The sequence below is a fragment of the Phocoena sinus genome, chromosome 3 (genome assembly GCF_008692025.1).
Source record: "Phocoena sinus isolate mPhoSin1 chromosome 3, mPhoSin1.pri, whole genome shotgun sequence".
Classification (NCBI taxonomy): Eukaryota; Metazoa; Chordata; class Mammalia; order Artiodactyla; family Phocoenidae; genus Phocoena; species Phocoena sinus.
Genome location: NC_045765.1, coordinates 54,361,725 through 54,378,611, shown reverse-complemented (window position 1 = coordinate 54,378,611; position 16,887 = coordinate 54,361,725). Strand labels below are relative to the sequence as shown.

The 16,887-nt window shown below is 41.8% G+C and overlaps 1 protein-coding gene across 6 annotated transcripts in view; it reads left to right on the top strand.

Annotated features, from left to right (window-relative positions):
- LOC116750459 (protocadherin alpha-C2) overlaps positions 1-16,859 on the top strand; it is a 159,156-nt gene extending 142,297 nt beyond the window's left edge. For all 6 annotated transcript variants that reach the window (XM_032625133.1, XM_032625137.1, XM_032625135.1 and 3 more), the window contains one exon: positions 14,177-16,859. In XM_032625133.1, coding sequence (XP_032481024.1) covers positions 14,177-14,487 — 311 coding nt within the window. In that variant the 3' untranslated portion in view covers positions 14,488-16,859. The remainder of the gene's footprint in view (positions 1-14,176) is intronic.
- The last annotated feature ends 28 nt before the right edge of the window (positions 16,860-16,887 follow it).

The following is a 16,887-nucleotide window of genomic DNA, read 5'->3' as shown; positions in this document are numbered from 1 at the left end:
TCCCTCTCCCTCTCTCTCTCTCTCACACGCACACACATACACACACAAACACACACACACACACACACACACATAAAGTATTAGACTATCCCGTCCAAGGGTACTCTCCTTGGCTTGGCTTCAGTGTAGAATTTGGTTGGAACTTCCTATAGTCATTAAACAAACATTTGTTAAGTACCTACTTATAGCCAGTCTTTGTTCTAGGTGATGCGAATACGATACTAAATATAACACAGTCCTGTCCTCATCATCTAATGGGGGAGACAGAAATGTAAAGAAATAAGGTGGAAATATTACAGTGTCAGGACCGTAATAGTGCCCTGTATAGGCAGGTCCAATAAGGAAGCTTGTCGGTCCAGAATGGGACCCAGAGTCTATCTTTGTTGTAATCCATGCAAACCCCATGTAAATATGGTCAGCTGGTTCATCTTTCCTGATAAGGACCTCTTTAATTGTTTTCACAGGGCCCAAACCCAAACCCAACCATGAATGTTAGATATTGTAGGAGCCCAGAAGATGGAATTGGGAATTTAGGGGACCAGATCAAAGAGTATGTGGCATTCAATACTGGGTATTGAAGGATGGTACATAGAATGCGGGAAGAAAGAGAGTTCCAGACAAAGGGAACAATACATGCGCGTGTGTGAGCCTTAAACCCAGAAGGCATATTCTGGATGAACAGAATGAGTGCATTTGATGGGCGGGGTAAGGTGGAGGACTGTTGGGAAATGAGATCAGAAAGCTGGACTGGAGTCAGATTTTGTTGGCTTTAACAATCCTGCTAAAGAATTAGAACTTTCATTCAGTTGCTGGCAGTGGAGAGCCACCAGGTTTGTTTGTTTGTTTTTAAGAAAGGAGCCTCTATTGAGCCTCCTTAGCTCTACTGAATCTGCAAAAATCATCCTGTAATGTGTCAAGACAAATTCATAAGCTATCAACCTAGTGTTTTCCTCCACCTAAATCAGGGATTAGAAATGTTGAGTGTCTAGAAATGTGGGACCAAGAGGGTGATGAATGCAGCATTTTTGTAAAAAGGCGTGGCCTTGGAAATGTTCTTAGGTAACTCTGCTGGACTTGGTTTGATCGTGTCTAAGAAAATGTGGAGCGTGAAGGGAAGGCTTGTTTAAACTTTGCCTGTGTTAGCTTTTTAAGGGAGGTAGCATGGCATTGCACAGTGCCTCAGCTCCCTGTGGTACAGCTTCATCATTGTGCCTCAGATTTATTAATGTGTATAAAAGGAAAGACTGTAGGCTGCTGTAAGGATTAAGTGAGATGATGCCTGTGAAATGCTTAGCACAATGCTTAGCTCACGCTACTATTTTCTCAGTTTAATACACCTGGCACTTAGCACAATACTTGGTACATAGTGTATAGGATTCACAACGTCTTTGCTAGATGAAATGGAATGGTCTTAGGGTGCACAGAGTCGTAGGGTGGTGGTGGTGGAGAGGGTTCTCCCCGGCAACACTCATTCTCCTGCCTTCCTCCCTGCAGTATTCTGACAGCACCTCCGTTTTACACCCTCAGTGCAGAGATATCACGGTTTGTCTAGAAATGGTTGCTCAAGGCTGCAAAGGGACACAGCAACGGAGAGCCTGGGATTGCTGCTAAATCTTAAGAAGAGCAGATTGTGACAAAGTACAGGGTGGGGGGGAAGACAGAGAAGAGAAAATGTGAAAACCTAACGAAAACCAGACGCAGTGCTCTCACTGAGTGACATGGTGATGCCTCACCCAGTTTCAGGTGGGACAGGCAGGGTGAGACCACTGTGAAGAGTCACTGTCAGGTTGCGGTACTGAAGGAGGAGCCCGGCGGTGGGCTCTGGGGTCCAGGCAAGGCTGCTGCATGGGACCTGCCACTTGGAAAATGCCCTGTTTGGTTTAATACTATGCTCTCACCGCCTTGAAGTTCTTAATCATTTTTTACAGGGGGCCCCCCCATTTTCATTTTGTAGTGGACCCTGCAAATTATGTAGCTGGTCCTGGGTGCAGGCTACCTGGGGCAGTGACATTTTGCCTCAGCTAGTTTTTGAGCTAGTTTTTTTTTTTTTTTTTTTTTTTTTTGCGGTATGCGGACCTCTCACTGTTGTGGCCTCTCCTGTTGTGGAGCACAGGCTCTGGACGCGCAGGCTCAGTGGCCATGGCTCACGGACCCAGCCGCTCCGCGGCATGTGGGATCCTCTCGGACCGGGGCACAAACCTGTATCCCCTGCATTGGCAGGCGGACTCTCAACAACTGTGCCACCAGGGAAGCCCATAATTAATTAATTTAAAAAATGGGTAGCACCTTCCTCCCTTACTTCAGTCATCCACTACCAAGAGCTTAGTGTGTATTCCCCAGATTTTTTGTACTGTAAAGTTTAAAGTACTGTATTATAAAATAATACGCAGTTACATTGTTGATGTAAATATTAAACAGTACAGCATCATTTATGCGAAAATATTCAAGTTTTCCTCGTTCCACTCCCCTTTAGTGAGGCAACCACCATTAACAGTTTTGTCTGTATGCTTCAAATATATTTTTTAATTAATAAACTTTGTTTCTTTAGAGCAGTTTTCGGTTCATAGCAAAATTGAGTGGAAAGTACAGAGAGTTCCCGTAAGCTCCTGTCCTCACACCTGCCCAGGCTCCACCACTATTGTTAACCAGCACCAGAGCGTGCATTTGTTACAGTTGATGAATCTATGCTGACACATCACTGTCACCCCGAGTCCAGAGTTTACACCAGGGTTCACTCTTCCAAATATTTTTCAAATTAATTTTTAATTATGTAATTGATGTATGAATGTTTTTTCTATGTCTATTAAAAATATGTAGGCTTTCAAAAAGCAAAATGGGATAATATCATGCATATTAGTATATAGCTTGTTTTTATTTTTTAACAAATACCTTTCCAAGTCACTACATGTAGACCTGCCTCATTCTTCTTTAATAAGGGCATACAGTGTTGTATGTCTATATTATGTTATTTATCCAGTTTTCCATTGGTATATATGGTTTTTAAAAAATATTTGTTTGGCTGCATCAGGTCTTAGTTGCGGCATGCAGTATCTTTCGTTGTGGCACGCAGGCTCTTCCTTGTGGCACGCGGGCCTCTCTCTAGTTGAGAGGCGGCACACAGGCTCAGTAGTTGCGGTGTGCGGGCTCTCTAATTGTGACAGGCAGGTTTAGTTTCCCCGCGGCATGTGGGATCTTCGTTCCCTGACCAGAGATCGCCCCACGTTCCCTGCATTGGAAGGCAGATTCTTAACCACTGGACCACCAGGGCAGTCCCTATTCGTTTTTTAAACAACTTACACATTCTTTTTTTTTATTATTTAAATATTTATTTATTTAGGCTGTGCCTGGTCTTTGTTGCGGCACACGGGATCTTTAGCTGCTGCATGAGGAATCTCTTAGTTGCGGCGTGCATGCGCATGCGAGACCTAGTTCCCCAACCAGGGATTGATCCCGGGCCCCCTGCATTGGGAGCATGGAGTCTTACCCACTGGACCACCAGGAAGTCCCCACATTCTTTTTTTTTTTTTTTTTTTTTTGCGGTACGCGGGCCTCTCACGGTTGTGGCCTCTCCCGTTGCGGAGCAACAGGCTCCGGACGCGCAGGCTCAGTGGCCATGGCTCACGGGCCCAGCCGCTCCGCGGCATGTGGGATCCTCCCACACCGGGGCACGAACCCGTGTCCCCTGCATCGGCAGGCGGACTCTCAACCACTGCGCCACCAGGGAAGCCCCCCACATTCTTATACATATATATTTTGCGCTCCTAGTATTATATAGAATAAATTTTCAGAAGTGGGATTATTGGTTATAGGGTATGAACATATCAAATTGGTGCTCTCTTATCTGGGGTTGACTGCACTTGTTATACACTCCCTCTATCCCCCACCTCTCTGTCACTTAAACTCAGTGACACCATCTTCAAGGGACTTAGCCCTCAGGGTTGAGAATACTGGAGCAGGGAAAGGAGAGAATTTACTTGTGAATAATAACAGTAATAGCTCACCTGCATTGAGCACTTAAACCATGTTTTGTGCACTCAAGCCAAGTATTGTTCTAAACACTTTACATGTATTAACTCCTTTAATCTGTATAACCACCCACAGAGTAAGTCTATTCTTATACCCATTTTAATGCTTAGGAAACTGAGACACCTAGGGTTAAGTAAGGTCACACATCTGTCTAGTAAATGTTGGGGCCAGGATCTGAAGCAAGGCTCTTGTGCTCTTAACCTCTGCACACACTCTCTAGAGAGTTTAAAGCCATAAAGATGTCAGAGTTTCTCTACCTTGTTTATTCATTTACTTGTCTTTTTCTACACTGTAACTCTTTGAGGGCAGGGTACCTGTCCAAGTATTCTTCATAACCCTATACCCTAATTCCTAGCACCATGTCTGATTTATTGTACATAATAAATAAATTTAGTTGAATGGATAACAATGCCTCTGGGAGGTAGCTACTATATCCATTTTACAGATAAAGAAACTACAAGTCACTGTCACCCAAACGCTGCAGTAGAAAAGACTAGTAAGCGGAATTGTGGAGCTGCAGTTTGAACCCATGGCTTTTGATACCTAATCCAGGGTGCTGTCCACCTTGCCTGAGCTGCCTCCTTCCTGCGTGTTTCTGAGGGCTCTGGAGCATGGCTCCCTACCTAGCAACTGTTTCTAAGCTGGAAGACTCACAGCTAGCCAGTTTTAATGATCCCTGGGAGGGGCAGAGCCTGGTGGGAGGAGGGCCCCTGGAAAATAGTTTCTGGAAGTACTGCAACCAGGAATCAGTTGTTAGAGGAGTCAGGTTCCTTAGAGGACTACCGCGTAGTAATAATACGTATCCTCTATGTCGGCTTCTGCATGCCAAATGTTATTCTGTGTGATTTATGAGCATTGTCTCTTTTTAATGATCGCAATCCCATTAGATGGATATTGTTATCTTTGTTTTACGTGTGAAAGAATACTGAGAGGCCGAGTGACTTGCTCAAGGTTACACAACAAATAAGTGCTAAGGCTGAGATCCAACTCAAAATGTGTGACCCCCAAACGTTCATTTTAAGCATTCTGCTACCCCAGCTTATAACAGCAGCTGGGGCAGGGGACATTGTAAGAAGAAATTGCCCTCCCAAGACCCTGGAGAACTTTAGTGACGAGTAGGTAGAGAAATAAGGTAGAGAAAATAAGGTAGAGAAAACCATGCAGCCCGAGCCCTCCTAGGTGACGGGGTCACAGAAAGAATAAATGTTATTTTATTTTGTTTTTTTAGCTGGCTGTGGAGAGCTAGGAAGATTTGAGACCAGCCATTCCAATTTTTGAATCTGGGTTCTCAGCACGTGGTGTCTTTATAGTCAACCTAGAAATGGCAGAGTTATTTTGGGCACAAAGCAAGAGCTGTGGCTTTAAAAATATGCCACTGTATTTATCTCTTCCGCTTCAAGATTACTGAAAATTAGCCCAGCTGTGGCCTGAGGCACCAAACAGCCACACAGTCTTCTTCCAGCTCACTCAGCCCACCCTAAGCGGGTGAAACACCCAGAAGTGGCAGCCTCTGGGGAGTGGCTATCGGATTAGTTCCCCATCACCAAGCCTACCTTCTGATCACACACACACACACCATCCCTTCCCAGCTACTGTAGGGATCAGGATGCTAGGCCTGTGAATCAGCTCAGCTCTGTCTTCTCTCCCATCCCCAAGGCTTCAATAGAAGTAAAAAAAAGTCGTAATTCTAATATTGAGCTGAGGAGTCAGTACAAGAATAATTTTTCAGCTTTATTACCAAATCACTGTTTGATTCAGGGCAGACAATCTTGTGGTAATTTAAGCCTTTACTTTCCTTATCTATAAAATGGAAATCTTAAAAATATATATTTTTTATAATATATATATATATATATATATATAATGTGTGTATATGCAAAGTGTTTAATAAAGTGCCTAAGAAAGTACCCGGCCCATAATAAGCAATCGATTGATATTCCTTAAACTAGTGAATCTTCTGCTACTCTGATCTTACTAACAGGTAAAATGTGGTGAGCTTTTACTTTATGTTAGGCACTGTGTTATATGCTCTCTAAGGATAATTACATTTAATCCTGTAACAACCCTATGAGGTGGATGGTATTATTCCTTTACACATGAAAACTGAGGCCCAGAGATAATTAATTTGCTAAACATCACGTAATTTACATGATGTAGCCAGATTTAAGCCTAGTATTCTGATTATAGGGCCTAAAGTCTTAAAGAGAACAGGGAGTATATTTTTACATTCCCCTGTTTCCATGGAAAATTCTTTCCACTGTCAACTGAAGGACTAAGAAGCAGTGGGGAAATGTCCAGGTGGTTTTAGCTTTCTTTCCCTGTCTCTGATCCTGGACAGGATTTGGGTTTCCAGCCATCATTCTCCTGTGTTTTGTGGGCTGTAATTACTCAGATTTACTTTGCCCAGTTCATAAAGGATCGAGTGAGGGAGAGGAGGCGGAGCTTGTCCAAGCAGTCCACAAACCATACAGATGGTGGGATAGGGGGTGGGGAGGGAGCGAGATATGTTTTACATCCTGGTCTTTCAGTGGGTTTGATGGCAGATGCTTTTTGCGTTTTGGTCTGAGCGTGTATAATTCTACAATCTGCCAAGTTCTGGTAGAGAAAGAGAGGGAGAGACAGAGAGAGAGACACACACACACAGAAGAAATGGTTGCTCAAAGCCACAGAAGGCTCAAATGAAATTGGAGCTGCTTGAAGGGCCGCAGTGGCTGGCGGGGTGGGAAAGGAGTCCAGGAGAAGCGAGGTGTCCCTGTGCAGAAAGCCTGGGTGTTCACTTGCAAACCCAGAATCTGCACAGCCTTCCGTGCCCTAACCCTCCCCTGCGCGGCCAGAGGCAGCAGCAGAAGCAGCAGCCCGCGCCGGAGAACAAGCAGTCCAGGGGAGCTGTCTGGTGGGGCCGGAAACGGCTGTAATCATTTAATAGCCTTTGCTGGCTGCACGAACCTAGCGGAGTGGGCGGTAGGCAGGCTCCAGAGTGCTGTCTGGCAAGATGGTCCCCCGCTTTAATCAAAATGATGGGTTTTCTGGAAGCTCTTTATTAACCTCAGCACCAGAATCCCAGAGATGGTAACAAAGGGATGAATGGGAAGCGAAGGGGAGGGCTGCAACCTGCCGGCTGGGCTGCGATTTTCCAGAGCTGAGCACTCACTCCCGCAGCCCCACCCCTCCCCCCACCTCCACACTTCTTTCTATTGATTCTTTCTTAGAGGCTCCTGCCTGCATCGCCGTCTCCCAAATGATGACTAAACAGATATAGCCAGAGCCATTGCTATATTTGTATAATGCTTCAGGGTTTTCAAAGGGCCTTCATATACAGCCCAGAATGTGGGTCTCGTTCGTAACTGGAGTGAGACTACCTAGATTTGAGTCCCAGACTCCACCAGTTAGTAACCCTGTGACGATTGGTCCTCAGTCTCTTCATTTATAAAACCAACATATCTATAAAGCAGACATGGATATTGGCAATATCTACTTCCTATGGTTCTTGTGAGGAGTAAAAATTGTATAGCATATGCAGATCTGCTTAGCCCAGTGCCTAGCACATAGGAAGGCAGAGTAAATGTTAACTAATTCATAACCCTGATGAAGACAGGAAGGTGATCACCTCCATTTTATGCCTGAGGCAACTGAGGCTCAGAGTGGTTTATGTAAATTGCCCAGGACTGTGTACCATTAAGTGATAGAACCAGGGCAAGCCCTCAAGTTCAGAAGAGCAAAGCGAGAGGAAGAGAGGAAAAGAAGATTAAAAATCCTCCAACATTCTCCAGGCTTGCCCCTCTAAAAACTTTCCTGAAAGTACTATTCTTGGTCAAAATGACTGTGGGTTGTTTCGTTAGGGGAAGTCTGTGTAAATCAGATAAACCTCTCCTGGCCTTAGCTGATCGTCAGGAGCAGATTAGAATAGGGGTTGGGGGTAGGTTTACAAGTCTGGCATTTGCTTCACAATCTTCAGGACCTTCCCTGGCATCTGCACTGGCAAAGCCTCCAGCTCAATTGTTCCCAGTCACTGAGGCTAAACTCCATCCAGAGTTCGTTTAGAATGAAAGAAGAAAGTAGGGAATGTTGCCCAAAAGACCCTGGGCAGTGTCTAAGGGAAGTGCCTAAAGTGGGTTATTGGATTAGGTGAAGTGGTGAGCTACCCCCATAGGGCAGTTTTTAAAGCTGTAGATCTGTATGCCTTTGTAAAACAAGAAGTGTATGTTGTTCATATTTTTACATGTATACCTACTGTGGAGAAATCAGCCAATTAAAAAAAAAAGGCAAAACCTTTTACTATAATTATGATCATACTGTATTAAACTTTCAAATTCCATTGGGTTGTAATCTGAATGTCAGGGAAGGGCTGATCCTCCGCCACTTGATGTCTCTCAGAAGTCCTCTTTCCAGGCTGTAATAGATCCATTCATTTGGGTCATGGCTGCATCTCAGTCTTGTCTTTGTGAGCCAGTGAGCTGGGTCCCTGGGAGCAGAGGGGAGGGGACCTGTGGGAGGTCCCAGGAGCGGGAGAGGGAGACAGCACTGAAAGAAGAAACATTCCCTTGACTGACCTGAGACTGGCCCTGGGCTGGGGTTAGGGGTAGAAAAGGTTCATCTTCCTTTCTCATCTTTTCCTCATCTTCCTTTTTCATCTTTCTCATGAGATACTCTCATCAAGGAGTATCTCCTTGATTCTGCCCCAAAGTCACAGCATTCTATAAGCGAAGCAGGCCAAGGGCTTCAGTGCTCTTGGCCAAAAGGGACTCAGATTTAGGAGGTCAGTAAACGTTGTTTGTCACAGCCTTAAGATATTATTTCACCTGAATGAACCCTCAGAGATGTTCGCACACACATCAGCCAGAACAGGTTGGGTACAAGGATCCGGGAGGCACTGGGGAAACCAGATCTTGTTCTGCTCTACAGGAGCTGAATATGAGGAGGAGGCACCTGAATTCTTCTTGGAGTGGAGGCTGAATCAGACCCAACCCAGACTCCCAGCCAAGGCCCAAGAAGCTCAGTGACATGTAAAAGAACTCATCAACTCTTAGGGATCCTGCTGTGAGAGGCTCCCTCCGCCTATAAGCACGGCCATTAAGGTCATTTAACTCTGCAAGATAAAAATATCTCTGAACTCTGCATCTCCAGATGACAGTCCTAAAGGCCTCATACAGAGTCCTGGCTGTGGTCAGAAAAATTTCCATCCTGGACTCTGTGAGAGCAACTAAAGGACTACAGAGTGGTGTTGAAACCCAGTTCTCCTAGATGCCAAGTCAGAGGCTTTTAATTGCATTTCTCCCTTTTGTCTCAGTCTCTCAGGGGCAGGGCCTGTATTTGAAATGTCAACAGGCAGATTCTGGCTGAGGTCAATTGCAGATTTGACTATCTTAGAGGAATCAAAGAAATCAGTCTCAGAGAAAAAATATCTATAGCCCTATGTCCAAAGAGCTATAGTGTCAGCTCTGCCAGGGGAAGCGTGGTGTAGCAAAGGGGTTTATGAGAGAAAAGAAACTCTCTTACTCCCTTTCCCTACAGTCTGCTGGTATTTGGACTAAATTTGCAATATCCTTACCCTGCCGTCCTAGCCCTGAGAGCTACGCCATGTATAGTTGCCCATGTGTGATTCCATTTATTGAGCTCTTTCATTGTGCTGGAGTCAGCCTCAGCACTTCACATGCATTTCCTGGTTGTCTTTAGGGACTCCAAAGTGCGGCAATGGAAACGTATTTGATCTGCTAAGGAGTGGGCACCACTTCCATTTCTCACATCAGTCCTTTCATTCATCCATCCAGCAAGTATTTATCAAACACCTGTTATGGGCCAGGAATTGTGCTAGACACTGGCTACACATTGGTGAATAAAACAGATATATTTTCTTATAGAATAGATTACTAAAAAGAACCTGCTGTATAGCACAGGGAACGTACTCAATACTCTGGCGTATATGGGAAAAGAATCTAAAAAAAAAATGAGTGGATATATGTGTATGTATAACTGATTCACTTTGCCATACACCTGAAACACAACACTGTAAATCAACTGTACTCCAGTAAAAAATTTTTTAAACATTCAAAAATAAATACATATTTTCTGCTTCTCTGGACCTTACAGTGATAGAGATAGAGGTGAAGGGGGTGCTGCTTGGCTAGGATGGTCATAGAATGCCTCTCTGAAGAGGTTTCAATTAAGCACAGACTTGAAGAATGAGGAGTCATGCTAAGCATGAAGGGGAGACCATTCTAGGCAAAAAGAAACCGTATGTGTACAGATTTTGAGGCAAAAACAATCCCAAGGGGTGTTGAGGAATTGAAAGAAAACCTGTGTGGCTGGAGGATAGTGGTAAGAGAGACACTTGTAGGTGAAATTGGAGAATAAAAGATAACAGGCTATTGAAGGGCTTTGTATACCATGTTAAGGAGTTTGATTTTTTTTTTTCCTCTCAAGGCAATAGAAAACCTTCAAATAATTTTAAGCAAGGGGAGTGATATAAAATAATTTCTATTTTTTAAAGGATTTTTACTGTGTGCATGTTATACTTCAGTATTTTAAAAACGGAGAAAGACTTTAAGGAATAAAGATGACTCTGGCTATGTGTGGAAGGTTAGAGAGAGGCAAAAGTAGAAGCAGGCTGAACAAGGAAGAGGCTATTGTTGTAATTCACATACAAGATAATCGTGTCCTGAAAAAAGGTAGCAGCAGTGAAAATGGGGAGAAGAGGACAAAGTCTAGATATGTTTAGGAGGCTGAAATGACAGGTGTTGGTATATTATAAATGAAGAATTAGAGAAAAATGAATAATGGCTCTGAAGCTTCTGCCTTGAGCATTGGAGTGAATGGCATATCATCGATTGAGATGAGAGATTTAGAAGGGAATAGAGGAGAGGAATCATGAGTTTGATTTCAGATTCCTTCAGTGTGAGTTGCCCATGAGACTACCAAGAGGAGATACCAGATAGGCAGTTGGATACATGAGATTGGAGAGACCTATGGGCTTTAAGTATACATTTGTATCTCATCAGCATATTTAGATGGTATGTTTACCCATGGACAGGCTGAGATTCCAAAAGGAGAGAGTGAAGAGAAAGAAGAAGAAAAGGTCTAGGGCCAAACCCAGGGAAGCTGCAATACATAGGTAAAGAGGATCCTGCGAGGAAACTGACAAAGAACAGCCAGAGAGAGTGGTCAGGAGAATGGTTTGATACGGAACTCATAAAAAAATAAGTGTTTCAAGAAGGGGATTACTAATGCTGCTGAGAAGTTCAATAAGATGAAGACTAAAATGTGACCACTGGCTTTGGAAGTAATATAATCAGTGAGCTTGCCATGAACAATGTTAGAAAAGTAGTGCTCAAGGATACCAAATTAGAGGAGATTGAGAAGTGGTGGAAGGTAAGGAGATGGAAGTAGCAAATGTAGAGAATCCCAAACTACAATCAAACGTAAACTGTTTATCTGGCAGAACTTTCCATGGCTCCACCGAACACTGCTGTGATGCCAAAAGGTTTCAATGTCATGGCCACTGGGATCACTTCGCTCAGACAGACCATTACTCTTCTTCTCTAGCTCTGACCTCTACTCTTCTAGAAGTCATTGGTGTACTTTATGGTGCGTCTTCCAACTAGACTCTTGGGAAAGTCTTGCACTGGAAACCCCTGTGGATGCATAATCATTTTCTCAAGTCTCAGCATAAATTTCACCTCTCTTGGAATCTCAATTGACTTTCTCAAGTGTAGTTAATAATTTTTGCCTCTCGGTCCTATAATACTTTACATGTACCTATGTATATCTTATCTTTTATTTTTAATTGAGATATAATTGACACATAATAGTTCCAGGTGTACAACATGATTTACTATTTGTATACATAGTAAAATTATCACAATAAGACTAGCTAACATCTCTCACTATATATAGTTACAAAAAAATTTTTTATTATGATGAGAACTTTTAAGATCTATTCTCTTAGCAGCTTTCAAATATGCAATACAGTATTATTAACTGTAGTTACCGTACTGTACATTACATCCCATGACTTATTTATTTTATAACTGTAAGTCTGTACCTTTTGGCACCCTTCACTACCACCACCACCATCTAGCAACCACCAATCTGTTTTCTGTATCTATAAGCTTGTTTTTTTGTTTGTTTTTTTAGATTCCACATATAAGTGAGATCATGTGGTATTTGTCTTTCTCGGTGTTATTTTGTCAAATATTTAAATATTGACATTTCACTTAGCATAATGCCCTTGAGGTCCACTCATGTTGTCACAAATGGCAAGATGTCATTCTTTTTTATGGCTGAATTATATATATATATAAAATTCAGCTGTGTGTGTGTGTGTGTGTATCACATTTTCTTTATCCATTCATCCATTGATGAACACTTAAATTGCTTCCATATCTTTGCTATTGTAAATAATGCTGCAGTGAACATGGGGGTACGTATATCTTTTCAAGATAGTGTTTTTGCTTTCTTTGGATACATACCCAGAAGTGGAATTGCTGGATCATATGCTAGCTCTATTTTTAATATTTTGAGGAACCTCCATACTCTTTTCCATAGTGGCTACACCAATTTACATTCCCACCAACAGTGGACAAGGAATCCCTTTTCTCCATACCCTCACCAACACTTTCTATTTCTAGTTTTTTTGTTAACAGCCATTCTAACAGGTGTGAGGTGATAGCTCATTGTGGTTTTGATTTGTATTTCTCTGATGATTAGTGACATTGAGCACCTTTTCACATACCTGTTGGCCATCTGTATGTCTTCTTTGGAAAAATGTCTATTCAGATCTTCTTTCCATTTTTCAATCAGATTGTTTGGAGTTTTTTAAATACTGAATTCTATGACTTCTTTATATATTTTGGATACTAACCCCTTATCAGATATAGGATTTGAAAATATTTTCTCCCATTCTGTAGGTTGCCTTTTCATTTCATTGGTTTCCTTCTTTGTGCAGCAGCTTTTTAGTTTGATGTAGTATCATTTGTTTATTTTTGCTTTTGTTGCTTTTGTTATCAGATTCAAAAAAATCATTGCTAAGACTGATGGTAAAGAGCTTACTGCTTATGATCTCTTCTAGGAGTTCTATGTTTCAGGTCTTATGTTCAAGTTTGTAACCCATTTTGAGTTAATTTTTGTGTGTGGTGTAAGATAGAGGCCCAGTTTCATTCTCTTATATGTGGCTGTCCATTTCTTCTAACATCATTTATTGAAGACACTGTCCTTTTCCCATTGTATGTTCTTGGCTTGTTTGCCATAAATTAACTGACCATTTTTGCATCAGTTTATTTTTGGGCTCTGTATTCTCTTCCATGATTTGTGTGTCTTTTTATGCCATACTGTTTTGATTACTATAGCTTTGTAATATAGTTTAGAAGCTTGGTGCCTCCAGCTTTGTTCTTCTTTCTCAAGAATTCTTTGGCTGGGGCTTCTCTGGTGGTCCAATGGTTAAGACTTCATGCTTCCACTGCAGAGGGCACAGGTTTGATCCCTGGTAGGGTAATTAAGATCCCACATGCCATGTGGCATGCATGCATGCATGCATAAATAAATAAATCTAAAAAATAAAATTAAAAAATGCTTTGGCTACTGGGTTCTTTTGTGGTTCCATACAAATTTTAGTATTGTTTGTTCTATTTCTGTGAAAAATGCCATTGGAATTTTGATAAGGATTGCATTGGATCTATAGATTGCTTTGGGTAGTATGGGCATTTTAACAATATTAATTCTTCCAATCCATGAGCATGGAATATCTTTCCATTTGTTTCTATCTCCTTCAACTTCTTTCATAAATGTCACAAAGTTTCCAGTGTACAGGTCTTTCATCTTCTTGGTTAAATTTATTCCTAGGTACTTTATCGCATATTCTGCTTTAATCCAGTACATTTCCTGCCCCACTCCCAGGCAGGGTAATCACAACCAGATATTCTTTAGAAAATTCTTCACAAAGAACCAAAAATATGTTACTAGAAACGTAGATTTCTGGACCCTCTGGTGAAAAAAATCGTTTCCAAACATTGGCCTTGCCCTAGGCTTGAAGAAATAACTCACGATTTCATGGGAGCCATGACCATCTGTGCAGCCTCTCCTGTGTTCAGGCTCCTGGTGTGGCATATGGAAAGCATATGTTGACTCTGTGACTGACTTGTGATGGTTTGTCTTGCAGAACCAGAGGCAGGAGAGGTGTCCCCTCCAGTCGGTGCTGGTGTCAACAGCAACAGCTGGACCTTTAAATACGGACCAGGCAACCCCAAACAATCTGGTCCCGGTGAGTTGCCAGACAAATTCATTATCCCAGGATCTCCTGCAATCATCTCCATCCGGCAGGAGCCTACTAACAGCCAAATTGACAAAAGTGACTTCATAACCTTCGGCAAAAAGGAGGAGACCAAGAAAAAGAAGAAAAAGAAGAAGGGTAACAAGACCCAGGAGAAAAAAGAGAAAGGGAACAGCACGACTGACAACAGTGACCAGTGAGGTCATCTAATGGAAACAAGCCACTTAGCCAGTTTTTGTAATAATGGCAAATCTCTCCCATGTAGCAACTCCCTACTCCCTTTTCCTATCCACGTGAGCCCTTTCTTATAGACCTCAGAAATCTGCAGAAAGTTCCCTATGTCTGTCTAGATCACATTTAACAAGTTTTGTCTTAAAAGCTTTACTAAGTCTGGTGTTAACTCTCTCTCTCCACTCTGGCTTGTTTTCAGAACCTAAAAAGCAGACCCAAGTCTCCTTTCTCCTCCGCCACAAAGGAGAGGCTTCCCAGCCCCGCCAGTGAGAGGTTGGACTCTCTGCCCTGTGCTCCGGGGATCCTGTCTTGATGACACTTTCAGGGCAGGCTGAAAGGTTTTGAGATTGAGCAGCTTGAGTGTCTGTGGCCACTGGGTATGTGTGGCCACCGGGGAATATGTTGGCTGGGATGGGCCAGATTAGACTAGGAGGGCTGGGAAACAAAGGCAAATCAACAATGGGAAATGTGAAACGAAAAGGTACCAGACTTTCTAAATCTTACAACTGAAGAGGCAGTGGCCACCCTCTAGCAGACAAAACTCCCCCCATTGACAAGGCTTTAGGAATCCCTAAGTCTCTTGGCTGTGGTGTCATTATACCTAAAACCTGCATTTTACCTACAAGCCAATAGTTCAGTGTTTAACAGGGGGCCAACCAGGGCAACAGAAGCAGATCTGATGTGTTTCCTGCATATGTCCTTGTGCTCACTTTATTAAAAATTCTTTTGCACACAATGTTATGAAAAGGTCAGAATCTTTTCCGACAACACATATGCAAAAGCAAAAGAAAACCCCAGCACCTCACTTTATGCTGTTTGTTGATAGATTTATTTTAAAAAGAGAAAATCTATAACTATAAATCTTTAAAGAGAAATATGATGAATTCAATTCCCCTAAACTATCCTCGAAAGAGAATTCAGCCTACAGCCATTTAAATGATCATTGCTGCTACAGAAGTGCTTTAAGAGAATTGCCTGAAACATCTGTATTATACCGGCCACCTGCCAATCACAGCTTTACTCTTTCAGGTCACTCTGGGGCTGCCTCTTGCATGTATTAATTACTAAATAAAAGGATCTTTCGCTCTCTGTTTTCTAAGAAACAGTTATGTGCACTTTGAATACACAACCTTCTCTAACCAACTGTATCAAGACCCAGAAATTGAAGAAAAATGTTGTTTTCTCATACATACAGTGAGCGACTTTCCAATCCTCTAATTCTGTGATTTGTCTTGGTGTGATCGCCAACACCTTCTCTTTGGTTTAGTTTTCCTTTTCTATAACACTCTGAATTGCTAATCTTGCTAACACCTATGATGTTACCTGAGCTCAATCTCCCATATGTATGCTGTATGCTATTATAAGACTCCTGATATATATTTACTCTGTGCTTGTGTATGTGAATGTTACTGCAACTATTACCTAGAGTGAACTTTAAGCTTTATTGTTGAATGTAATTCCATTATATTTCCTTTTGTACACCTGTGAAAAAGTGCAGTAGAGTTTTTTTAACCATTGTTAATCAACTTTTATGTATGAAAGACACAGTAAAATTTCTTTCTTAAATCAAGATACTGGTGATTCAAGGAATTTTATTTATGGTCAGCCAAGAGCTGTCTCTTGCCAAGACTCTTGCTGGCAAGGGAATGGTTAAAGCTGTTTTTCTCTAGTAACAGTTCTGGAATGCATACTGAAGGTATTTCCTGAGGGTGTGCAAGCACAAAAGTTACCAATCTGACCTCTTTGAAGTTACAGAATACTTTGAAATTCTAACAATATCTGGAATATCAGCTCATAGAGAATAATAAAATTTACTGTCACCTTAAATAAGAAATTTTAATTTGTTAAAATGTACAATTTAGAAGTTTGATTAATTATATTATCTTTTAAAAGTTAACATAAAAGAGGTAGGAGTCTGTTATTAAAAGCATTAAATCTCAAAAAAACCTCAAACCTGTTTTGTCTACTTTTAGCTTCATTCTCCCATTTTTTGAAGGGTGTGTAACTTCAGCTCTGCAGGATTGCATGGGGTAAAACTTATTGCTAACACATGTGAACCATTGCTACATCATTGTAGGTTGTAATCATTTTGCCCCACTGAAACCCATGTATCTGACCTTACGTGCCTTTTGAATACTAGGAGAATCGGGCTAATTTATTAATGATGATAATTATAATGCATCTGTACAGCACTTTTACATTTGCAAAGTGCTTTCCAGTCCATGTTAGTTACTAGTTATTACAGCTGTAAGGATAAAACACGTCATATGGATTCATTTTTGATTGGTGCTATTGGTATTTCCTCTGTTATTGCTAATAAATGGAAAATGATGGTATGAAAGAAATGGTGGTCATTTCTAAGAAGAAGA